This window comes from Typopeltis vanoorti, chromosome 15, assembly GCF_054136105.1.
Source record: "Typopeltis vanoorti isolate ZY-2024b chromosome 15, IOZ_Tvanoo_1.0, whole genome shotgun sequence".
NCBI classification, from domain to species: Eukaryota; Metazoa; Arthropoda; class Arachnida; order Uropygi; family Thelyphonidae; genus Typopeltis; species Typopeltis vanoorti.
This window is the reverse complement of record NC_143563.1, coordinates 121,698,698-121,718,948: the sequence shown is the minus strand read 5'-3', so window position 1 is coordinate 121,718,948 and position 20,251 is coordinate 121,698,698. Positions and strand designations below refer to the sequence as shown.

Below are 20,251 nucleotides of genomic sequence, written 5' to 3'. Positions count from 1 at the left end.
TCGATTTTATTTATAAATTTTTTGCAAAATTAATTCAGCACATGGGACAATGTCAGTAAAATATAAAGTCAGCAGTTAAAGCTTTCTGCTCCCTTGCCTTGGCAAGGGAGCAGAAAGAGCAACTGCCATTTGGGCAGGAGGTCTTTGCTCTTTCGAAGTCTAACTTGGACTTGGTGATGATTCTTTAGCAATTGTTGCAGGTTGCCGTATAGGCAGAGTCAGCAACTGGAGTTCTGGTCATGAGCTATGTGTGGTAAGCAGAGATTTTTTCCTTTACAGCATTGGCATATGTTTTTGAGAACCAAGGATTAGATAGTGACTGAGAATTTGAAGTGGAATAAAGGATGAAAGCCTTCATTCCTGTGAGAATGATTTCTGTTATTCGGTCTGAGCGGATTTTGGATCAGAAGCACTGAAGAAGTAATCAGACCATGGGAAGTAGGAAGAGAAGTCATGGAGGTCTTCTTAGTTGGTACCCTTGTAGTGTTAAAGGACACGAGTCTGTGAACTGGTGGGTGAAGACTGTTCAGTAGCAAAACAGACGTATGAGGTTGTGATCCGAGATGCCAAGAGAATAACTGACAACCACTGTATACTTGGGTATACTGGAAGAAAATCTTGTTAGAAAGAAGTCAAGTGTGTTGGCAAATTCGAGAGGGGTTGCGAGGTATCCTGGCAGGAAAACTGATGATCTGAGCTAGGTCATTGGGGGATGGGAAACACCTCAGCATTCCTGCATGCGGGAAGCCAATATGAGTTGTGGACATTGAAGTTCCCAAGAAGGATGATCTCAAATTGGGTTTTTTGACAGTACAAGTCGAGCTTTAGAGACAGATAGTTGAAAAGGTCAGAGCGGCCGACAGAGTTTGGAGAGAGAGAATATGAAAAGGGCAGGTTGATTTGGTAGGGAAATTTTGAGCCAAAGCAGATCACACAGTAGGGATTCAAGGTTCTGACATGGTATGTCAGTTGTGATAAAGGCACAAGTGCTGCCCTTGTGGCAAAAAGTGGAGTAATGCGTACTTTGGGCAGTTGAGGTGGTGTTGAGTTTGCTAGTAGGAGTTTTGATAGGAATAGTAATTCTCGTTTAAATGACTGTAGATGATGGCACACATCGTTTATATTGCTGTTTAGGCCACAGATGTTGGTGAAGTGGATGTGGAAACTTTTTTTTTTTTGGTTAGAATTAATGTTCGTGAGTTGTTTGGTTGGATTTCAATTTGAATTATTTATTGGTTGAATTTTTAAAAAATATTTTTTGGGTTGTCTGAACTTTTTTTGTGAGAGAATTTTTGAGATCTGCAGTAAAATTGCATCTTTTTTTCTTGTGGTCCATTGTATTTGGTGAGGAAAAGATATAAAGGAAATGGGGACATGCATTGAGATGTGACAGACTTGCAAACATACTGCCCACACAGAGGGAATTCAGTCTCCTGTCTGTATGTGGCCTTCACAGTTCCCCTTGCAGCCGCAGTATTTGGTCTCTCCCTCCACTCATGAACTCGCAAGATATGTGGTTGCAGGATTTGATACATTGAGAGGCCTCCAGATTTGTTACTTACTGTTTCAGTCGTGTGTACTAGCCAGTGGCTGGCCTGCAGAACTGTTTTACTGCTGAACCCTCAAATGTGGAGGGGTCCAGGTTTCCTAGTGAGATTGGTATGTCATTGAGGGTATGACTCCCACTGCATGTGGGAAGATTTTTTGGGGGGGGGGGGGGGGGGAATAGAAACCAGAACCCTTCCTGTAGTGACCAAACATGGTTGCAGCCATTTCAGGTCTCTAATGAGCAAGATGGTGGCATTCCACCTGCCACTGAAAGATATATATATATATATATATATGATGATTATGAGCAAGGTGGTTTCCAGTTGCCTTCTTTGCTGTAAGTATTTATGACTGTAACCTGTGTGTTCACGGGGACGGTTTGCCTGCTTGCGGGATGAAAAACCTCAGATAAACTGGCGGAAAAAACCCTGCGGCCCACGCCCAAGACCGGCTAACTTGGCTATGGCTGAGGAAGATCCTTAAGTTCCTCACGTCGTGGACGGGAATCGAACCTAGGACACTCCTTCCCCAGGCATATGGTTGCGAAGCGCAAAGCCACTAGGCTAACCGCGCGGAGTTTTTTCGCAACACCAATAAATTGCTGGTAAGAAACCAATGGCTCTCACAGTAGGTAATGGCAGTACCAGTTCAGCAGTGCAGTAGAGAAGATGAGCTACTTTTACCACTTGATGCAGAAAATCCATTCACCTAACTGATGACCATATGAAATTTATGGTAAGAGAAATTAACAGATAGACAAATGAAATCCAATAAATGGGTGCCCATATTCAAAGAAGAAATTTTTTTTTGGAATATTTACTTATTGGTATAATACATGTCCCTGAAGTATGTTTGTATACATGGAATTCTTTGACCAGTTCAAACTAGAGAGTAAAGAATGCAATGCACAGGAACAGATTTCTGTAATAATAATGTGGATCAGTTATCATCTACATAAAATTCAAGGATTGCTAGAACAAGTTGTTTCAAGGTCTCAAAAAGCAGTTTTGCTGGGAAAAAGAGTTGTGAATGACAAGAGCATGATCACTGGCATGGGAGGCTGTTTTTTCAGCAATATATTCCTACAAAGACTGGTAATTATGGCATGAAAGTTTATAAACTCTGTTTACCAGTTGGATATACATACAACATCTGTGCATATGAAAGGTCCCCAGAGCACTCTAGCACCCTGGGCCAAATGTAAAGTACGACCCTGCCCACATATGTAAATAATTCACTACTTTTAAAATAATGTAATGGTATTCATAAATGAAAATTTTTCTGCTATATAAAGAATAAAATTATTTAAGTATATATTATGCTACTATGTAAAAACACTGATCATTAGTAAATAAAATAATTATCAGAAAACAAAGTGAAAAAGAAAAAATACACATAAGAATAAATATTAAAGATGATTTGCTGCTCCATCAAACCCACACGTATTCTTGCCACACCCACGTGATCATGTATGCATTATTAGATAAGCCCCTTACCCTATAGTTATTTACTGATCTACCAATTTATACAGCCATTATTTATTATTGGTTAATCATTTATATTTCACAAACAAATCCCTTTCTATTCATAAGATTTTATCTTCATCATCATAAATGGTAGGTTGCAAGTCTATAAGTTTATAAGATCACATGTAATTCACTCCACCCCAGCAAACTTACCAGACATGCACACACATATCAACGTAAATGATTAATGATTTATTTGATAGTAATTTATTTTATTTATTTATTGTTATGGCAGAAAGAATACAAAGCAGCTAGGTCAATGTCCAGTCTAGAAAGCCAATCCAGGGCCTTACCAATAAGCATGTGGATGTCCTGGAGGCCACCACCCTGAAACTGGTGCCTTGGACAGTCATTCATAATAAGGATGGTCTGAAGGTTTTCATTTATGGAGTAGGTAGCCACATCTACCCTAGTTAGTTCTGAATCCTATTGTAGATTGCCAAATCTTCCTAGGAAGAGCAAAACCAGGCTGTGGGACACAGGGATCTTCAACCAGGAAGCCATTTGTTGGAAGACTGTTGGACCAGTGTTCTCTCCACATGTCAGGTGTTGGTAAGGCAGCTGAAGAGTTCATCCATGAATCACCAAGGGTTTCTTGATGACTAGGTGGAGTTATAAAAGTCTGGTGCATGGGAAGGAGTGGGTTGCTCATTACTTTATTAAATTCTTTAATCGAGGCTTGTCTTCTCCATATATTTGGTGGAGGAATGTTAGATTGGACAGACAACCAGGGGAGAGAAGTGCTTCTCAGTGTCCCACTAATTGTGCGCATGGTAGAGTTTAGCTGGGTGTCTATAATGTTAGTGTGCACACTTCTTTCCCAGACAGGGGGGAGTATTCTGCTGCAGAGAATGCAAGGGCTAGTGCAGATGACCATAGGACTTCTGCACCACAACCCCAGGTTGTTCCAGCAAGCCTTGAAATGATATTATTCCTCGTTTTAATTTTGTTGGACAGGTTGGTGATGTGCCTTTTATAGGGTAGGTCCAGGCTCATCCCAAGGTATTTCGAGTTAGGCTAATGTTCTACCATTTTTCCACAGAAAGAGAGGTTGAGGTGTCAATTAGCCTTTGTTGTTCAGGTGGAATACTGTGGACACAGTTTTTGTTGGAATTTGGCTTCAGGTACCACTGCTTGAAGTACTTTTCCAGGATGTTCAGGTCTGTGTTCAAACTTGATTCCAGGTTGGCAAAGGAGGTAGATTGGTGTAGGATCGCTAGGTCATCAGTGTACATATATTTGTTTGAGCTAGTATGTCGTAAGTCAGATACGTAGATCTGACTTAAACAGTAAAGGGACTAACACAGAGCCCTGTGGGAGACCGTTGTGGAGGAATCTGGGCCGGCTTTTTTCCCCTACCAATATGGACCCAGATCTTTCTGTAAGAGAGAATGGATTCAGAAAGCCAGAAAGTTGTTTTGCAAAGCTAAGCAATATCATAAGGAGGAGGCCCCTGATCCAGACTGTGTCACAGGCTGATGTTAGTTCAATTAAAGTGACTCCAGGTTTAAGTTTCTTCTGGAAGCCTGCTTCAGTCTGTGTTATCAGGCCTAGGACCTGGTCACAGTAACTACTTCCTCGCAGCCTGAAGCCAGCTTGTTCAATCAGGAGAATTCATTCAAAGAGCTTAAAGGTGGAGCAAAGCAAGGAGATAGGTCACAGATTTTTGACGTCATTTGGATCTTTACCTGGTTTGGACACTGCCATTATTTTCTTGACCCCCCCCCCACCCCACCAGTAGTATTACCCTTGTGGTACATTGCTGGTGCTTTATTTATTTAGACCTTTATTGAAGTCTCATCAGTGGAGCCAGACCCTGAAGTGATACCAAGGTTGAAGAAGTCATATTTCCATATACAAGTAGCCAAAAGGTATCAACACCTTATTAATAAAATACACTGGATTAGAGATAAAAAAAAAAAAAAAAATCAGCTAACGCCATTTTATTCCCGTATACGGGAGTAGGCGAGGCCATTTAGCCCTATCTAACTTTTGGAGACTGAGTGGGCAGTTCAATCTCCACTGGTACCCAATCAGAGACAGATGGCCCAAGGCTATCACTAATTAAGCGGTACGCAGTGAAGAGAGACGGCTCAAATGTGCCGCCATCTCGTGGTTCCTAACCCTAACACAATACATTTAATGTCTGAAATAATGTGGGTTCTACGGTCGATTTTCTTGAGTTTACAGGACGAAAAACCCGAGTTTCCGGGAGGAAAAACCTGCTTGCCCGTGCCAGAGATCGACTAACTCGGGAACCGGTCGAAAAAAGGCTTAGAAATATTTCCTCTAGTCGCCGACTAGACTCGAAACCAAGACTTCCTTCGTGCGGCCAAGCGCGGCGGTGTGCAAACGCCACATCCGCTGAGCTACACAGGCGCTGAAAGTTTTTTCACTTGGTTAAACTATAAATTAAAATTGTCAAGGAACTTGTATATAGAAATATGACTTCTGTATTACTTAAACGTTGGTATCACTTCAGGGTCTGGCTCCCATTGATGAGACCTCAATAAAGGTCGAAACCAGTCTCAGTAGTAACCCTTCCCATAATGCACAGCATTATATGTCTCAAAGGATATGTGCTTTGCATTATGGGATACTAAGGCAAGTGATGCAAAGTCATTAGCTTCTATATATTGCCCAGTCCTAAAGATACCTCAGGAGCAAACTTTGTTTGCTTACATGTGGATAATGGATTAAACCAAGAATATAATTTTTTGGCATCTTTAATTTCTACTTAGGTCAGAGATCACACTAAGGTGAGAGACACTGTCAACAGCCATTAAAAGATCCAACTGACAATACACAAGTCATACTGCAAAAAGTAACACTAAACAATGGACAAATATGAATAACTGAATGGCAACTTGGAGAAAACCAATCTACAGAACATCAAATATATTGCAGGAGGATGAGATTAATTAGATATGAGTACTACCGCCATGTAGTAGATTAATTTTCTACTACACGGTGGTAGTAGAAAATACTCAACAGGAAAAAAAATTAGAAATACATATCAATACTTGAGGTAGAAAAAGAACCTCGAATGATATTTAGCCAGAAATACTCAAATATGGTGGTATTTTACAGTGCCTACACTGCATAATTCACAATGGACTAGTATTAAGTCCACACGATGAGAGTTGGGTCCTCATAGTACCCCATCTATAAAAAAAGGAGAAATGAAACTGAATGTGAGCATACACGGCTTATGTGATAAAGGGAAAGTAGAAGTAGATATGGAGTTGAAGTTTAGAGGGCATATTGCAAAAATAGTAGACAGAGTAACTCACAGAATTACTTGGTTACTGAAGAAAACACTAACAAGCAGAGATAAGAGGAGATATAACTCCTCTTTATAAAGCCTTAATACAACCACATCTGGATTACTGCTCTGATCTGGTCACCTGGGTTTCCTGAGGATGAAAGAGAGGTGAATGACCAAGACTGTGAGTGGCCTGTGGAGTGCTCCCTATGTGGATAGACTGAGGGTTTGAGGATTGCAAAAGTTGTCTGATAAAAAACGTTGGGATAAGATAGAAACATTTAAGTAACTTAAAGGATTTTATAGGGAAATGTTTCAGCACGCGGCTAGAGGGAGAAGAACAAGAGGTCATTCCTGAAAGTTGGGTAAGAGTGTGGTTAACAAGGGCGTAAGGACTTGATTTTTCAGTTGAAAAGTGATGAATAAATGGAAAGGGTTGCCTGAGTCAGTTTTAAGTGATTTGTCTATTAATGGTTTCAAGGAGAGGTATGATTGATATAGTTTTGAGAGTTTATGTCTCCCATGCCGAGTTTCAGAACTCAGTGGAGGTATACCTGTGCAATAACAATACTAATAATAATGAGAGGTTGTTAAAAATGGAGAACGCACCATTCATTTGGATCAAAGAAGGTCCTTTTCATTTTAACATATTTAAGCAGCACCCTCCCACACTAGCAGCACTACAGAAACCACTTTCATTGCCAGCAAAGGTTGATTCCAGAAAGTCAAGTGGCATTTATTTACTCTGTAATGTATAAATTAAAGGTGAATATCCTTCAGTTGATCACAAGACTGCCAAGACCTACCACCTGCACAAATCAAGTTCAAAAAGATTAGGGATATAAAGCTTAACAGGATTTCAATGCCGATGAGATGACATTATTCTGGAGGAAGATGCCTTATGATACAGCAGTCAAATGGAAGAAAGCCTAAGAATTCAAGGTAGCATGAGACCAGTTTACACAGCTAGTTTGCAACAATGCAGCAGTCCAAATTTTCTACACCCAGAACCCAAGAGTTCTTAGAGAAAAATACACTACCTGCACACTAAATGTTGAACTCTAAAGCCTGGATGACAAAGACCACTTCCTGAACTGGTTTATCACTGCTTCATCCCTAAAGTCAAGGTATTCCTTGACTTTAGGGATGAAGAAAAGAGGCTACCATTTATATTCCTCCTAGTGTTGAATGCCCTAGAATCCCCAAGTGATGCAGAAGACAACTATGCAAATGCGACAGAGAGGTGGTCACTCTCTCTACACCCTAACAATACATTCCTTATTCAGCTGAATGACCAGGGAGGCAGGGGCGATAATCAAGGCTTATTCGGCAAATTATACAATTCATTTTTATTTATTCGTATGGAGTTTCCTCCCATTTTCTCCCCATTCCTATTAGGGTGAGTTTAGCCCCCTCATGGGGGGGGGGGGTTAAGTATTTATGGCTGTAGATCCGTGTATGTTCATGGGGCCAGTTTGCCTGCTTGCAGGATGAAAAATGCCATATAAACTGGCAGAAAAACCCTACTGCCCGCACCCAAGACCGGCTAACTTGGCTACAGCTGAGGAAGATCAAATTCCTCACGTCTTTGACAGGAATCGAACCTGGGACACTCCTTCCCATATGGTTGCAAAGCGCACAGCCACTAGGCTAACTGCATGGATAATTAAACAATGAAGTGTATGGATAGAATCGGTGAGGTTGTTATTACTAACAATGGTTTCAACGTTATTTAGTTTTGAAAGGACTTCCCTATAATTGACAGTCTCCTCCTAAAAAATGCCCTGAATGACACCAAGGACAAGTCTGTAAATGTCTGCTTATTGGGAGAACTTGTGACCTGAGGTGGTGCATGACTATTCCAGATGAACAGTGCAAGAAAACCACTGCAGAAATCAGAGTTGGCCAGGAGAATAAGGGGCATATGTTTTGAGAACTTAAAAGATGAGGATATCAACAATTTAATTAAGAGACAGGCAGCAACAATAACGGGTGACAAGCTCAAGAAGAGTGATACAAATATGAGGATGAGGAGGAACCACCACAATAGAAGTCCAACTTAAAAAATCTAGTGCTGACACCAAACACATGGCAGACTTATATGAACAAAATAACATCACTCGTTAATTGAATTTCAAGCAAGGAAAGCCTTGACGATGTTCTAACATCAGAGACAATCATGTTCAATGAGTTCAAACGAAGCAACTTCCATACCCCAAACTGAAGTCTCGATGTCAGCCAATCCCAGCCTTGTTGTTAATATGATTCCACCATTTATTTCATCCGTTCACTCACTTAATCTTTATCAGAACTTGCATGTCTGTGGTCTCCTGTCTTTGATCAAGAATTTTATTTCTAACCCACTTCTCAGATCCATAAGTTAAAAATCAGTTTGAACACCATCTTGTATTCAGCTAGTTGAGTGTTCTGATTAACTTCTCTCTTATTTCATGTAAATCTAAGAAGTTAACTTCCTAGCATACCAGCTTTGCTAATTCTATTGTCTGCTTCCAATATTTAATCTCCCTTGTTCACTAAAAATTGTGCCTAAATAGTTGAATTGTTTTACTTGTATATATATTCTCGATTCAGAATGCAGTTATTGCTGATTTATGAACCAAATTTATTACAGCAGTTATTCAATTTAGTGAAGAAATCATGAAGACATAAAGGATTTATTTAGGAGTAAAATATCACCAGTATAACAAAGAAAAGATTGACATTTCCAATTTCAGGTTTAATTGCACTTTCTTTCATAATGTGATACATCTAAATGATGAAAACAATGAAAGTAATGTGCACTGTTATCTCACAAGATTTGACATTAAACCATTTCCTCTAGCTCCTTCAAATTCTATCTGCTGACTTGCAATTTAGACAACTATAGATGATGTATTGTTTGTTATAATGTCCTTTTATCCTTACTTTCAGTTTTTCCAAATTTTAGGTTTTAACATTTTAGATTGTAAATCTGTAGTTAATCCCATTCATCATCTTAATTGATTACTATTATTATTGAGAGACTTCAAGGAAGTCAGTAACTAATCAAAGGAGGACACACAAAACTCCAGCTGTCATACCTATTCTTGAATCTATTCAAGAATAGTGTGCCTGCAACTCACCACATCCAATGGCAATCCATTCCAATCATGCACTGCTTTTTGTGTGTGAAAAATCTAGCTACAAATTCGCACTGTCATAATCTGTATTACACAATCCAGATATCATTTTTAATACTCTTATTTGCACTCTCTCCACTGTATTAGAATCACAACAGAACCCAAGAGATCAGATCTTCACACAATAGTTCAAGTGAGGTCTTATTAAGACCTTATATAAAGAAGAAAAATCACTTCCTTATCTTTACATGCATCAAGATTCATTTCAGCATTCCAATTTGTCTGAGTTGTATTTGCCATCTATGCTTTATGGTCCTTGAGCTTCAACGTCCTATATACTAAAACTCGAAGATTCCCAGCCTGATCAGTTTCTTCATAATACCACCATTTGCATGCCTGCTTGGCCGAGGTAAGCATATCTACTCTCTAGCCAAAAGGCTGGGGGTTTGAATCCCACCATGGACATGGATGTTTGCGATTGTCTGTGAAAATACTAGTGGTAGTGGTGGGCAGTAGATGATGATTGTAGCTACGGTTTGTTGTAGTTAGTGAATTGAGTGGTGGAGACTATTCTACAGAGTTGTAGAGTAGGTATACTCTCCCTCAATGAGTCTTCGAACTCCCTGGAGGGTCATGTAAAAATAATAATTATAATAATATTACAGTGAACTGCTCATCACACCCAAGTGCACGACTTTACATTTACTAACATTGAACTGATAGCCATTTTCACATGGCCACAATTCCAACCTATTCAAATGATTCTGCAAGTACTGCACATCAGCTGCATTCTTGATTACCCTATCTATCTTTGCATTATCAGCAATAGTTGTATGTCTCCTATAAAATCATTCCCAATGTCAATGTAAAGCATGAATAATAACAGATTAAGGATTAATCCTTATGGCACACCACTGATTACCCTATATCTTGGCCTCATCCCACATATACCACTTTTTGATATGTCAGTCAGCCATCCTCTTATCCATGCTAATACTCTATAATCCAAACCCATATTCTCCAATTTACGCAACAGTTTTCCATGCTGTATTCTTTTAAAAGCCTTAGCAAAGCCCCCGAGTATCATGGTGTATCCATTCCACTTATCGAACCCAATGGTGACTTCATTATAGAATGCGAGTAAGTTGGTCAAACATGACCTCCCCTTAGTAAATCCATGCTGTTTATTGCAAAATATAGATTCTCTGAAAACCCATTTCTGTATACAAGCCTTAACCAACTTTTCCAAAATCATCACCACCCTTGTGCAATGGCAATACCATATATTCTTTCCACTCCTGTTGAATCTTCCCTGTTCTCAGAGTCAAATTATATAGCCTAGTCAAAGGAACAACCACTTCAGATAAACACTCTTTTAGAATCTGTGTTGATATTTCACGATATAAATATAACACTAAAATATTTTGGGTTGTCATTATCTTGCAGAGCCAGTTTCTTTTCAGACTTTGCATTCTGTACAGCAGTTGTAACTCTACTGGACTGCTCCTTATAATTTTCATAACTGAATACATCACAGTATACCTTCTGCATCATCTTTTTTTTTATGAATCTCTTGCTTAACAAGATTACTCATTCCATTTCATTCCTACCCTAATATATTCTTCAAATTCTAGAGAGTCATTTTGATACTGCATCATTTAAACATTTTTTAAATGCTCCTTATTGACGATACCCTTCCCATTCAAAACAACAGCTACCATGTCATAGAACCAAGCATGTCCCTAAGTTTGCGGCAATTTCCTGTTCCGTAGTTCAGCATTTTTCTGAATGGAATATTCATAAGCTTAGTCACTTCGCAAATGATCGCTGTTACCAACCAGAGGCAGAATAGTTGTCTTTAATTAAAACTCTCTCTCTGACCATTTATCAGATCTAACACTCTTTGACCTCAAGTTACTTCTGTCACATGCTGCTTGAGGAAGCTGTCTCGCAATAGTTTAATAAATGCAGTTCCATTTTTCTAGTGAGATTTCACTACTACATGTTCAGATAATTAAATTCCCCCATCATGATTTGTCATTTTGCACCTATCGTCTTTATTTGGTAATGCATTTCTTTGCCACTAGCAAATGGCTTCAAAGTCACTGCCACAAAGAAAACTATTACTAGTATTCCAGTCATAAATGAACTCTAACTGGATTCAAATCATCCAACATCAATAATGAGCATACCTTGAGGACCTAAGGTATTTATAAAGGTAACAAATTCTACCCAGTTGTTTCTTATATTTTTTGCACTGACAAGTTATCTGCATGTTTCATTGTGTACTCCTCTGGTCTCCATGGTCTGTGAGACAGTTGGACAACTTGCAAGTCTCTGTTCTTATCTAAAGTCTTACTTATGCAGACATCCTTCCCTATGCTTGATATGTTCAAACCACACAAACAAAAAATTGTTCTTTTCTCATAATCATTTCCACCGATAATGCACATTCACACAGTCACATACCAATTTGCACACACAGATTCTTCCCCTTCCTCCATCATAATCTAGTTTCCCTAACACTGTGTTATACCTCATTCCAGTTAATTTCTCAAGACTTGTGATACCAAATGCGATCAAGTGTAGGTCATTACTCTTATACAAATCCATTCTTCCCTCAAATTCACTCCACACATCCAAAAACTTGCATCTATCTTTTCTACACAGCCAGCCTTCTTAATTCATTTCTATCTTATCTAGTTAATATACTTAAGATTTACACTTTCTCACTCTTTACTCTCACTTCTTTCAACATTTCTTTCATTTCCACTCTCATACTGAATTTCTTTCTTGTTAACAACCTAACTACTAGAATTTCAATCTCTTTTGCTCTGGGAACACTTGAAGTTATAACCTGGTCATCAATGGCATGTTTTATGATAGATCACCATACCAAATATCCTTCTTTTCAAAATCCACTTTTACTTACCTGATTCTGTGCTTTGTTGTTTTTTTATCATCATCATCTTCCTTATACCCTCTTTTACCTTGCGGTGTCGAAGGTCCAATGATCATCGGACCTCACTCCATTTACAGGATAAGGTGGTCAGCCTTATGCCCCGGTATATCCTATGGCCTGTAGTGTTGAGTTCTCAAGGACAGTTTGCCTGCTTTGCGGGATGAAAACCCCCAGAATAAACTGGGGAAAAAACCCCGCTGTCCACGCCCAAGACTGACTAACTTGGCTATGTCTGAGGAAGATCCTTCAGCTCCTCACGTCACCGACCGGAATCTAACCTAGGACACTCCTTCCCCAGGCATATGGTTGCGAAGCGCATAGACACTAGGCTAACCGCGCAGACTTGTTTTTTTATTTCAGTGCTAATTTTCTTGTTGTAAATGCCACTTGACTTTCTGTAATTCTCATTTTCTCTGTCTAATAATCTATTTTAACCTTGCATTTTAGAGATTGAATTCTTTTAACATCCTCAGGTTTGTCTTCTCCAAAATACAAAAGGATGGTATAACATGACAAAATTTCATGCCGGCTGGGGCGTTGCCCGGCTAAACAAGGACCACGTTGTTTTCGCCAGGGAACCAGGGCGAACAGTGAAAAGTCAGATACTGGAACAAATCTGAAAACACACCCCAACTCAACATCACCAGAGTTAAAGATCGGTACTATCAACATAAGAAGCCTGAATGGCAAAGAAATGGAGCTAGCGAAGGAATCAGATAAGTACCAGATCGACATAAGAGGGGTGACTGAAACAAAAAAGACAAAAACTGGTGAGATCTTTCTGAGCAATAAATACAAAATGTTATATTCAGGCAATGACAATCAAGGAAAAGAAGGAGTAGCCATAGTATTCAACACAAAATACGAGGCTAATCTTCTTGAATGGCAGTCAGTCTCAAGTAGAGTGATTTGGGCAAATATCAGAATGGGGAACTGGACAATGAGACATATTTGTGCCTATGGTCCCACAGAAGGTTCTACTAAGATAGAAGTGGAGGAATTTTTTGAGACTCCAGAGAAAGCTACTGACACAATGAAAAAGGAAAAGTTGGTCCTTGTTCAGGATCTAAATAGCAGAGTAGGAAGTGATTGTCAGACATACAAAAATGTTTTGGGAAAATTTGGAGAAAAGAGCAAAGCTAATAATAATAGCAAATGTCTGCTGCATTTCTGCTCAGCACATAGACTGGTTATTACTAACACCATGTTCCAACATAAAAATGTGCACAAATTCACATGGAGAGAAGAGGCTAGGAATAAGAAAAGTCTCATTGACTATGTTATTGTTGATAGTGATGTTTTCTTCCTGGTGAGGGACACCAGAGTGTACAGAGAATTTGAAATTGGAAGTGATCACTATTTGGTCTTGAGCATGATAAAATTGAATTTCATATTAAAAAGAATAACATGTAAGAAAGTTTTAAAGCGAATAAAATTTGAGCAACTCTCAGATGTGAACTGTAGAGTAAAATACACAAAGATTATTGAAGGAAAAATGAAAGAGTCTGAGAACAGGAACCAAACCTTGGAGATTTTCTTCAGTGGCAAGCCTTGAAGAAAACCCTGATTGATTCAGCTAGAGAGGCATGTGGTGAAGTTGTCTGCAAGGATAGAAAAATTAGAACTCCATGGTGGACACAGGAAGTTAAAGAGGCATTGAAGGAAAAGAAGAAAGCATATCAAAAGTTCCTGGCAAATAAGTCAGCTTGTGCTCTTAGAGAATACAGAGACAAATGTAAGAAAGCTAAACAGTGTGTAAAACTAGCTAAACAAAAGTCATGGGAGGATTTTGGCAAGAACATAGAAAATAAATATCAAGAAGGTGGCAAAATATTCTGGAGGTTGCTGAAGAAGCTTAGGAATGGAGGAAAGAGTGCTGTAAAAGGAGTTAGAGATGATAAAGGTGACATGAAAACGGGATAAAAAGATATCCTTAAAGTATGGAGTAATTACTTCGGGAAATTGTTAAATGAAACAAGCAGTGATGACAGCACAGTGATAAAAAAACGCTGACCAGGCATGCAGTCAGGAATACATATCCATACTTGAAGTAGAAAAGGCCATCAAAGGCTTGAAATGTGGAAAGGCAGCAGGAATAGATGATATTCGACCAAAAATGCTGAAGTATGCTGGTATAAAAGTCTTACAGAGGCTGCACTGCATAGCTCAGAATGCCTGGACAGAGGGACGAATTCCAGTTGACTGGAGTAGAGCTCTCATAGCACCCATACATAAAAATTGAAATAAAACTGAATGTGAGAATTACAGTCGCATTTCATTACTGAGTGTTCCTGGTAAGACATATGCAAGTATACTTGAGAAACGATTGAGAAGAATTGTAGAAGAAAAGCTTGGTAAAGAACAAGCTGGATTCAGGTCAAATAGAGGCTGTCATAATCAGATCTTCACTTTACGACAAATAGTGGAGAAATCATGAGAATATAACAAAGATCTGTATTTAAGTTTTGTCGATTTGGAAAAGGCATATGAAAAGGTGCCAAGAGAGAAGCTATTCAATACGCTACAGTTATATGGTGTCAATGGGACATTATATCAAGCAATACTTAGTCTTTATTTCAGTTGTAAGTCAGCAGTTAGAACTGAAGGAAGTACAGGAAGATGGTTTAATGTTAAATCTGGTGTGAGACAAGGATGTACATTATCCCCTCTGTTATTCATTATCTATATGGATCACATTATGAAGGAAAGTGGTATTAAACATGATATCAAAATTGGAGATGTTAATGCCAGCTCTTTGCTTTATGCGGACGATGTTATACTTCTAAATAAATCCGCTACAAGTCTGCAAGATTCTCTGACTAAATTGAATAACTGTTGTAATAGATATGGTATGAAGATCAGCAATAAAAAGACAAAGACAATGAAAAATGGGCAGAATCGTTGAAAATGTCAACTGTGTTGTGAATGGAGAACCTGTGGAACAAGTAAAACACTTCAGTTACTTAGGCATGATTTTTAGTGAAGATGGTAAATTAAATATAGAAATAGACAACAGAATCAGCAAAGCTCGTATGGTGGGAAGTCAATTGAATAAATTCATATGGAATAAGAGAGAAATTAGTCGGAACACTAAATCAGATGTATACAAGACAGTGTTCAAACCAGTTTTAACTTGTGGATCTGAGAGCTGGGTCAAAAGTAAAACACTTGATCAAAGACTAGAGACCACACAGATGAGAGTTCTGAGAAAGATTAGAGGCGTGAACTGATGGCATCAATGGCAATATCATATTAAAAATGATTATATTAGGAAAGAACTTGACATTGTCAGTATCCAGGAATATGTTAGCAGTTCTAATCTGAGGTGGTATGGTCACTTAAACAGAATGGGCGAGGAAAGATTAGCAAAACAAGTGTTCTCTGCCAAGTTAGCAGGAAAATGACCCAGAGGAAGACCAAGATATAGGTGGATTGATACGGTAAAAAGTGCCTTAGAGGATAGAAATAAAAGATCTGATAGATCTTTTATAAAATTGTAGATAGGAAGTTAGTAATGATGTAAATTTTTCATGTAGTACAATCATATCCTGTACACCCCTTGAGGGTACATGGCAGGAATTTGATGATGATGAGGTTTGTCTTTATCAACAAGCATTCTTCTTCTTGACTTCTGTTGAGCCAGACTTTTGTTGTTGTTAGTGTTCCATTTCTTGTGTATTTTTGCCATCATTTTACGTCTCTATATAATACTGCAATATCCCAACAAATACATATTACGAAAACAGCAAATATTATAAATATGCAAAAATCTGCACTAATATACTATAAAATGTTAATTTTCTAGGGGGAAAAAAAAATCACTAATTTTACGAGTGCTGAATATATCGACGATCCACAATATCTATAATGATGTAACTTATATTATTATATACATTTATCTCATCTCATCTTCTTTATACCCTCTTTTACCTTGCGGTGTCGAGGGTCCATTGATCATCGGACCTCAATCCGTTTACAGGATAAGGTGGTCAGCCCTATGCTACGGTATATCCTATGGGGTGTAGTGTTAAGTTCTCAAGGCCAGTTTGCCTGCTTTGCGGGATGAAAACCCCCAGAATAAACTTAGGAAAAAACCCTGCTGTCCACGTCCAAGACTGGCTAACTTGGCTATGGCTGAGGAAGATCCTTCAGCTCCTCACGTCACCGACGGGAATCAAACCTAGGACACTCCTTCTCCAGGCATATGGTTGCGAAGCGCATAGCCACTAGGCTAACCGTGCGGACTGATATTATATACAATTATACTACTATATGCACTAAATATAATAAATCCTCTAAAAAGCTATAGTAATATACTTAAAATACTCCAATTAGTCTATGTAAACTTAATTAAATTAGAAAATAAAATTACCAATTTTACAGGATCTTCATAAAAACATGACCACCCACCAAATAGCCTTGAACCAGCATTCAGGTTTCACATTTATTCATGCTTCATTTTGAGTATACAATGTTCATATCTAAATTTCAGATAACCCATCTTCGTTCTGAACAGTTTTCTCATATTGTCCATTTTGGTCATCAAGTTCAGCTTCGAACATGTCATCCCTGCTTTCTGAAATTGCACAACAATATATGTTCTTCTGACTATCTTTAATATCATCTATTATATTATTATGATATTAAAGATAGTCATACTACCCCCGCCCCCCCCACTCTCCATCAATGATTTGGTGGGGAGGGGGAGTACTCCATCACCAAATAAGATTGGCTATTTCCATCTTTTCATACATACATCTCTTTTTAATATGATATCCAATTTTATGCTGCTCAAATTTAAATGGTAATGATTTCTAATTTAAATTTTCTCTGTTTACTTTAGTGGTATGAACTAGCCTAATGATATAGCCATCAACAATAAGAGTCAATGAGACTTTTTTGTATTTCCTGTGACTTCTCTTCATGCGAATTCTTGTACATTTTTACACTGAGACAGAGTAATAGCAATGAATAGTCTTTCCTTAAACAGAAATCCAATAGGTACTTACCAAATGAGTCTCATTATTTAATTCGATATTCTGATATTTGTGCACATTACTCTACTTAATACTGCCTCCATTCATGAAGGTTATCCTCATATTTAGTGTTGAATAATATAACATTTTCCCTGTTCATTCTTGTCTGAATGTAGCATCCTGTATTTGTTATTTAGAAGAATATCACCTGGTTTTGTCATAATTTCAGTTACAGCTATTATTCAGTCTTGTACTTTTCCAATTCTCTTCAGTTGATACTTCTTGCAGTGATGGTGCTAATTTTGAACTCTGCTGATGTAGAGCTGGAGTTTGTTCCAGTAGCTAACTTTTTACTATTCACCTTTTCCCTGATAAAAATAGTGGGCCTTATTTAATCCAGCAATGCCCCAGCTGGCATGAAATACTATCATGTGCCAAAATTTTGTATTTTGGCTTAATCCAATAAGAATACAATTTGTTGGATAAATCCAAAATTGACAGTCCACATTAATTCTATCAGCATGCTGGTAGAGGGATGCACCACATAAAAAAGAAGGCAAGAATAGGACATGAGGTCAGAGGAAGTTCTACATATTCCTTAAAAGGCTACTAGTGGTCTCCAAGTTATCCAGCTTCAATTCTTAAGCAAATCCTAAAAACTGACACAGCCTCAAAAGTTGTGTAAAACCTCATGAAGTATGGGAAACTAACTCTTAAACCTCCTGATCAATAGCCAAGGCTACTTACTTACTAATGACCATAGAGGGTTCTCTTCTTCTGGCTGAAGTTCTCATAATGTAAGTCTCCCAAATTTGGGGTAGTTTCATGCACCCAAATTTGTTGAGGTTAGTAACGTTTTTTAGAGCTGCTGAAGATTCTTTGAATAATCTTTCACATTTAAACTTGCTGCGATGAATTATTTTTGTTTTCTTCCAATGAATTTTATGGTTGGTATCTAAGGCATGGTCTGCCAGCCCAGAGCGGCTGTACTGGTGAAACCAGATGTAGTCTTGGTGTTCTGAAATCCTGATATTTGTTGTTCTGCCTGTTTGGCCAAAGTAGGACAATTTGCAGCTGCAAGGGACCTGGTATACACCAGGTAGGTCTAGGGGAAGTGGTTGGTCTTTGGTAGAGCGGATAAGGGATGCCAACTTTTTATATGGTCTGTAACAAGAAGTAAGGTCATATTTTTTTTGAGAATATTGGTTATTTTCTCAGAGGTGCCCTGAATGTAGGGGGATGGTGATAGACTTGGTGTAATCTTTATTGTGAGGGGGAAGGGTTGTGGTTTACTGGTTTGAGTATTTTTTGGATTTTTTTGGGGTTATAGCCATTGGCTAAGAAAGTGTTGAGGATGTGGTTTAGTTCAGTAGTTAGGGCCTTGTCATCTGAGCAGATTAATTTTGCCCTGTTATATAGTGTTTTTATAACCCCATATTGTTGTCAGGGGGGGAGGACTGCTGGTGAATGCATCTGCCAGTATGGGTGGGTTTTCTGTGAACAGAGAAAACCAAAGATCCATCAAGCTGGCGGGTGATTAAAGTGTCTAGGAAGGGGAGGGTGTTGTTTTCCTCTTTTTCTAAGGTGAACTGAACTCTGGGGTGTTGGTTGTTTAAGTGTGTTAGGAAGGAATGGAGTGTGTCTGAGCCATGTGGCCAAATAGCAAAAAGATCATCCACATAACGTAGCCAAATAGTGGGTTTTTGTGGGGCAGAGTTTAAGGCTTTCTCTTCAAATGTCTCCATAAAGAAATTGGCCAAGGGTGGGGAAAGCGGTGAACCCATGGCTGTCCCCTCTATCTGTTTGTAGAACTTTCCTTGCCAAACGAAATAGCCTGAGTTCATTGTGAACTGAAATAGGGCTGAGATATTGGGAGGAAACTTGGCTTGGATGAGCTCTAGGGTTTCTTTGAGTGGGACATTAGTGAATAGGGGGGAGACGCCTTAGATACCCACCATAAAATTCGTTGGAAGAAAACAAAAATAATTCATCGCAGCAAGTTTAAATACGAAAGATTATTCAAAGAATCTTCAGCAGCTCTAAAAAACGTTCCTAACCTCAACAAATTTGGGTGCATGAAACTACCCCAAATTTGGGAGACTTACATTATGAGAACTTCAGCCCAACTGCCAAGACTACCAAATTAGCCCGCCAGAGGGCACCATTAGGACTTTAGGAACAATATTAGTTTCTTGCTTTCTTCCTCATTTGCTTTGTGTTAGTGCCTGCGTGCACATACCATATCTTTATGTTCCTGAAGATGGCAATCTGACGTTGCCGAAATATAGAAGTTATTCATTAAAGTTACCTTTAATTAATATACTTTATATGCGTTGTTAATTCCGTAAACTAATTACCAGTTATGTCTGACCAACGTATAAGCCTTGCTACTAGAATTTTGATACACTCAATGTAGATTTTCAAATAAATATGATCATGGAATAAAAAAATAAATAATAAAAAACCCACTAAACTCTGAAGACTAACAACAAAATTCACTTGGTTGTGTTGGGCTTTTTGAATTATGGACAGAGCAAATTAGGCAATGAAATATTTTACCTGTTAACTGCATCTGACAAAAAATTATCCAAATTAAACAGATTAATAAGAGAAATTTTTTAAAAACTTACTAGTATTATTTTGAAACAATTTTCATCATTGAACATTTGCTCAACTCTCTTCTGATACACCATCTCAGAACTGCTCCGAAAAGAAGCAGTAGCACAAGAGCCACCTGCAGCTCCATTTTTAAGTTCATCCAAGTATGTAGCTGTACAGAAAGTGCATGAATCATCACCAACAATATGCTGTAACTAAACAAATGAAAAGAAATATGTAAAAACAAAAGATGTGCA

The 20,251-nt window shown here is 38.4% G+C and overlaps 1 protein-coding gene across 18 annotated transcripts in view; it reads right to left on the bottom strand.

Annotated features, from left to right (window-relative positions):
* The window catches only part of LOC150099111 (paired amphipathic helix protein Sin3a-like), a 578,777-nt gene that overhangs the window by 96,076 nt on the left and 462,450 nt on the right, over positions 1 to 20,251 (bottom strand). For all 18 annotated transcript variants that reach the window (XM_090404589.1, XM_090404593.1, XM_090404598.1 and 15 more), the window contains one exon: positions 20,027 to 20,209. In XM_090404589.1, coding sequence (XP_090260715.1) covers positions 20,027 to 20,209 — 183 coding nt within the window. The remainder of the gene's footprint in view (positions 1 to 20,026; positions 20,210 to 20,251) is intronic.